This window comes from Peromyscus maniculatus, chromosome 2 (assembly GCF_049852395.1).
Source record: "Peromyscus maniculatus bairdii isolate BWxNUB_F1_BW_parent chromosome 2, HU_Pman_BW_mat_3.1, whole genome shotgun sequence".
In the NCBI taxonomy this organism is placed as follows: Eukaryota; Metazoa; Chordata; class Mammalia; order Rodentia; family Cricetidae; genus Peromyscus; species Peromyscus maniculatus.
Window position 1 is genome coordinate 173,088,146 of NC_134853.1, and position 5,124 is coordinate 173,093,269.

At 49.9% G+C, this 5,124-nt stretch overlaps 1 protein-coding gene across 1 annotated transcript in view; it reads left to right on the plus strand.

Moving 5' to 3' along the window:
* The window catches only part of Ssu72 (SSU72 homolog, RNA polymerase II CTD phosphatase), a 35,196-nt gene extending 31,104 nt beyond the window's left edge, over positions 1–4,092 (plus strand). The window contains exons 3-5 of the mRNA XM_006992370.2: positions 1,551–1,690; positions 2,201–2,319; positions 3,784–4,092. Coding sequence (XP_006992432.1) covers positions 1,551–1,690; positions 2,201–2,319; positions 3,784–3,885 — 361 coding nt within the window. The 3' untranslated portion in view covers positions 3,886–4,092. The remainder of the gene's footprint in view (positions 1–1,550; positions 1,691–2,200; positions 2,320–3,783) is intronic.
* Positions 4,093–5,124: the final 1,032 nt, after the last annotated feature.

The following is a 5,124-nucleotide window of genomic DNA, read 5'->3' on the forward strand; positions in this document are numbered from 1 at the left end:
CCTCTGTCCCAGAAGTTGTACCGGCTACTGGGTACATTCTTCCCCCCAGGGCCTTTGAAGGACTCTTACAAGCCTGGATGCAGCTCTTCTTGTGGCCGGCAGGGAAACAGGAAGGGTACCAAACTTCAGGACCTAGCCCCAGAAGCCGCTAATGATGCAGGAAATGGAACTGCCTGGCATCTCTTGGCCAGGTGTCTTCAAGTTAAACTGTTTAGATGGCCACTTAAATGTGTTCTAAAAAGCTGCCTTTACTGTCCAGAATGTAGGAGGTATTTTTAAAGCACCATGAACTTATTTAAATAAGTTGACACGCTGGTAAGATGTCTCAGCAGTTAGGGGCACCTATGCTCAAACCTGAGGTCAGTCTCCAGGCTCCACATGATAATAGAGAACTGAATCTGAATAGCCTTTCTGTTTCCCTAAAACAGGTGCTTGTTTCTAAGTATCCAGAGCAGCTCAGAGGAAACCTTAGACTATGGGTGCTCCAGGAACTATCTGAGATAGGGTGGCACAATCTTGAAGGCCCCAAAGGCAGTGGTTCTGTCTTTTGTCAGGGCTTATGGGCCTGAACATGGAGGTATCCTCTGGATTATCCCTTTGGGCTCAGCTGGCAGTCTCCCTGCTTTTAGTTGAACCAGAGCTTGTCCCTTCTAGACCATCAGTGGGATGTTCCCAGTCCTTTCTGTTGCTGAGGTTTGAGAGATTTGGTGGAATCCAGGGTGTGGTGCATGCCTTTAATCCTAGCACTCAGGAGGATCTCCGACTGGTGGATCTCTGAGTTCGAGGCCAGCCTGGTCTAAAAGCAAAAAGTGCCAGGACTATACAGAGAAACCCTGTCTCTTGGGGGTGGGGTGGGTGGGTGGGAAGAGATTCAGTGGATTTTTCCAGATTTTCTTCCTGCTGTAGCTTAGCTGGATTGAGGCTTGGTTTCCTGGAAGCACTGTCTTTGTAGTAGGACTCCAATTTGAGAGGAAACTTGGATGAGACAGTAAAACAAACAGGCACAGATAAGAGATACCTTAACTAGTGTTGAAAGCACAGGTCAGAGCTGTGGTCAGTATGAGAGGAAAAGGCCACAGTCCTGAGAGGGAGGCCAGTGCTATGCTTCTGCTTTCTGTCTAGTCAGAATGGCCAAGATGCCGGGCGGTGGTGGCGCACGCCTTTAATTCCAGCATTCAGGAGGCAGAGGCAGGAGGATCTCTGTGAGTTTGAGGCCAGCCTGGTCTACAAGAGTGAGTTCCAGGAAAGGCGCAAAGCTACACAGATAAACCCTGTCTCAAAAAACAAAACAAAAACAGAATGGCCAAGGCTATCTGGAGCCACTTGGCAGGTTTGGGTATCATAGAAATCATGACACTCCCAAGAAGTCAGCACCTTCCTATTGTGGGGCAGTGGTGACCAAGCCTATGCTAAGGCCTAGAGCTGTGATGCCTCTGTTGACAAGGACCAACTTGGAACCCTGATAGGCAGGAAGACCATTTATTTACAGGCAGGACTAGGTTAGTGAACAATTACTTATTTATCCAAAGCTCCTTGACTCTGGTGTTCAGCTATACACAGAATGGAATTTTACATATGTTGGACAGAAATAAAAGGATCAAGCCCCGGCCAGAAAGGTTCCAGAACTGCAAGGACCTGTTTGACCTGATCCTCACTTGTGAAGAGCGAGTCTATGACCAGGTTATAGAAGGTGAGTTCACAGAGCCTGGTCTGCCATTCAACACGAGGCTGGAAGATTTATGGTGTCAGAGATAAGGGAAGGCAGGTTAGGCATCAGGCCCTGGGCAACAGTGATAGACACCCAGGGCACCCCCTCTCATCCTTTAACCTGTGTGGACATCTGGAGAATGGCCTGGAGAAGTAAGCCAAGGACTGATGTCCAGCAAAACTACCTGTATGTCTCTGTAAGCCTTGTGGCCTTCAGTGTTTGCTTTCATTTTATGGAAATGGCCAGCATTTTATAGAAAGTGCTGTGTTGACGACAGCACTGGCTGGCATAGTATGGCCTTGAGTTGAGTATACTGTTTACCTAGGTTTCTTCACTTAGCCTGTTGTGGGACTGTTCCTCATGTTAGTTCCTTGGACTTGGATGCTCAGTCCTTGAGTTACAGTCCACAGAGTTCAGGGGCAGGTGTGGTGAGAGCTGGACTTGCATTCTTACCCGGTGTCTAATAATACTTGTGCCTCTTTTTCCAATCAGATCTGAATTCCAGAGAACAGGAGACCTGCCAGCCAGTGCATGTGGTCAATGTGGACATTCAGGACAACCATGAAGAGGCCACCCTGGGGGCATTCCTTATCTGCGAGCTCTGCCAGTGTGTGAGTCTGAGCACCTGGGTCCAGGCAGTCCTTACCAGAGGAAATAGCTGCGATTCACTTCCTCTTGGGGCAAGAGGAGAGCTTTTTTTTTTTTTTTTTTTTTTTTTTTTGGTTTTTCGAGACAGGGTTTCTCTTTTCTCTGTGTAGCTTTGCGCCTTTCCTGGAGCTCACTTGGTAGCCCAGGCTGGCCTCGAACTCACAGAGATCCGCCTGGCTCTGCCTCCCAAGTGCTGGGATTAAAGGCGTGCGCCACCAACGCCCAGCAAGAGGAGAGCTTCTTATCACTAGCAACTTATTTTTACATCCCGGTTAAATACTAAATTTCAAATAAAGACCAAGAAGTGCACACTCTAGAAAGTTATCTAATGGCTTTGGCTTGAGAACCTACCCCAGTGCTTCTATTCATGGTAGACGTGATGTGTGACGTCTCCCAGATCATGGGCCTCTCTTCTGGAAGAACTGAATGACATTTCACTTTTTCCCCTGGTGGATAGCTAGAAGAGCTTACTTGGTATTGTCAAAGATAGGTCTGGGGACTACCAGAGGTAACATCCATAGTATAGGGATATTTTTGTGTCCCTTTGCCTGATATTTTTTATCTAGATATTTATCCTTCTCTAAAGGCCCCTGGGCAATCTTGCAGCTTCCTAAGGGCTTGTGTACCTGCTGTGTGGAGGTATCACACTGTTAAGATGCTATGGAGTACTTTGTAGGAAGAGCCATGTGCTTTGTTCTGCCTTTTGCCCTTGAGACTTTTGTTTAGGTTAGCTGGCTGTGACAGAATTGATGTTCTCTTGGCTTACTAGGTAGAGGCTGACGTGGAGGATCCATATTCCTGCTCAACTCAGCGCACTTTCTACTTTCAGGGTTACTGCTGAGCTTGTGGTTTGGCTGATGATCTGGAGACAGGGCTGTGTGGTCAGCAGCCAGCCCCCCTCATTTAAAATGTTCGAAGAACTGCTGGCAATGTCTTGCCACCTTATAGGTTTTCACAACCAGTAGAAGCTATTGGTGTCTGAGGGATAGAAGCTGGAAGTGCTGTTAACATGCTGCAGTGCACAGGCTGCCCCACCATGAAGCATGTCAGCCTCTTGCTGGACAGTTCTAGGAAAATGCCTGTATCTTTGTGTGCCTCGCTTTACTCATTGCAAGGTTCGGGTAGCACTGGTTGGTAAGGCTTCCGAGTACCTGTGATGCCTGAGAGCAGAGCCTGAGTTCCAGCCTTGAGGTCCAGTCCTTCCTTTGAAGCTAGCTCTGCCCCTCCAATATGGGGTGCTATGTGGTCATTGTGTAGGTCTGGAGCCCATCATCATCCATAGCAGGGACTGCCAGGAAGGGGCTGTTGGGACAACCCTGAGGAAACGCTCCTGAAGCTGGCCCACTGCAGGAAGATGCAGCACAGGGCAGGGGTGTGGAAGGCATGTCATAATGCCTGGGAATCACTCAAGGCTTTGCTTTTCCCAGATCCAGCACACTGAGGATATGGAGAATGAGATCGATGAGCTGCTGCAGGAGTTTGAGGAGAAGAGTGGCCGGGCCTTTCTGCACACTGTCTGCTTCTACTGAGCCATCCGTGGTCGGTGCATGACCTGTCCTGCACAGTCACCTTTGGAGCCACTTTTTCAATGTGCTTTCCCTTCTGATATTTGTTTATAATGCTAGGTGTGCATCACCAATGTACTGTACATATGGAATGGGAAGTATACAGAAATGCCAGATTGAAATCCATTGTTTTTAACCAAAAGAAATAAAGACGGTTTACTGTACAGCCTATAGCAAGTGTCTGTTGTTGGCCTGCCTACCTCTTTTCTCTTCCCCGCCGGATTGTACAAAAACCTAATAGGCCGCCTTATGGGGGCAGGAGGGACTTGGAATCACCACAAAATAGGTGCTGCTGAAGGTCTTTGATTTGGCCTGAATTTCTGGCCTGAACCCCTGCAGGGGAAGAGGCTACCCAGGGCCCTTAAGTCCAGCCCTGTGACATACCTGAGACCACCCTCTGAGAGATAGGACCAGAATCCTGTTGTCCTACAGCCCCCGGCCTATGTGATCTAACACAACTGATGGTTTCAGTTGGAACCTTTGGACACAGTGCACAGTGGGGTCTGGACTTGGGGCCGGAGGTCAGCCGTCCTCTCACTGCCCTTTTCACACAGGGCAGGGTTGGCTCTTACATTATCAGCCCCGTGGACAGGGCAAGCAAGGGCCTGGAACCCCACTTGGTTCCCAGTATCAGAGGCGGCCACAAGACCATAGACACTGAGTTGCTAGGTTCAGGCTACTGTCTAGCACCCCTTCCTTCCCAGAAGCCTGCTAGCCTTTCCCACCACTGCCACGATGCTCTGTGGCATCCTTGTTTGGCTCACTCTATCTCTTGCCCTCCTACCTCTGGTCATGTAGTCATAGTCCCTGGCTCTCTGACCTTGCAGGCCCCTCCCCCGATGGCATTTTCTTGCTGGAGGAGGCTGGGAGCTGACCTTCCTGCCCCTCTCTGGAACCAGGGGACTCAGGAGGAGGGGCCTTAATCGGAGAAGTAGAGCAGAAACGACCACCCGATCCAGGCTAGAAAGAGTCCAGCGTGGTAGTAGGCAAGGAGATCAGAGCCAAAACTGATGAGATGGGTCAGAATGTGGAGCCGAGACCGGAGGGGAGGGGTCTCGGTCTGCGTCCCAGGGATAGGAGTGGAGAACCTCGAACCTGGATGCTGGCGCGGGGCGGCGAAGTCCCTCCCCAAAGGCGGAGGCAGAAGGAGGAGGGAGGAGATAGTGAGGAAGAAAAGGAGGGAGGGAGAAGCCTGGAGGAGGG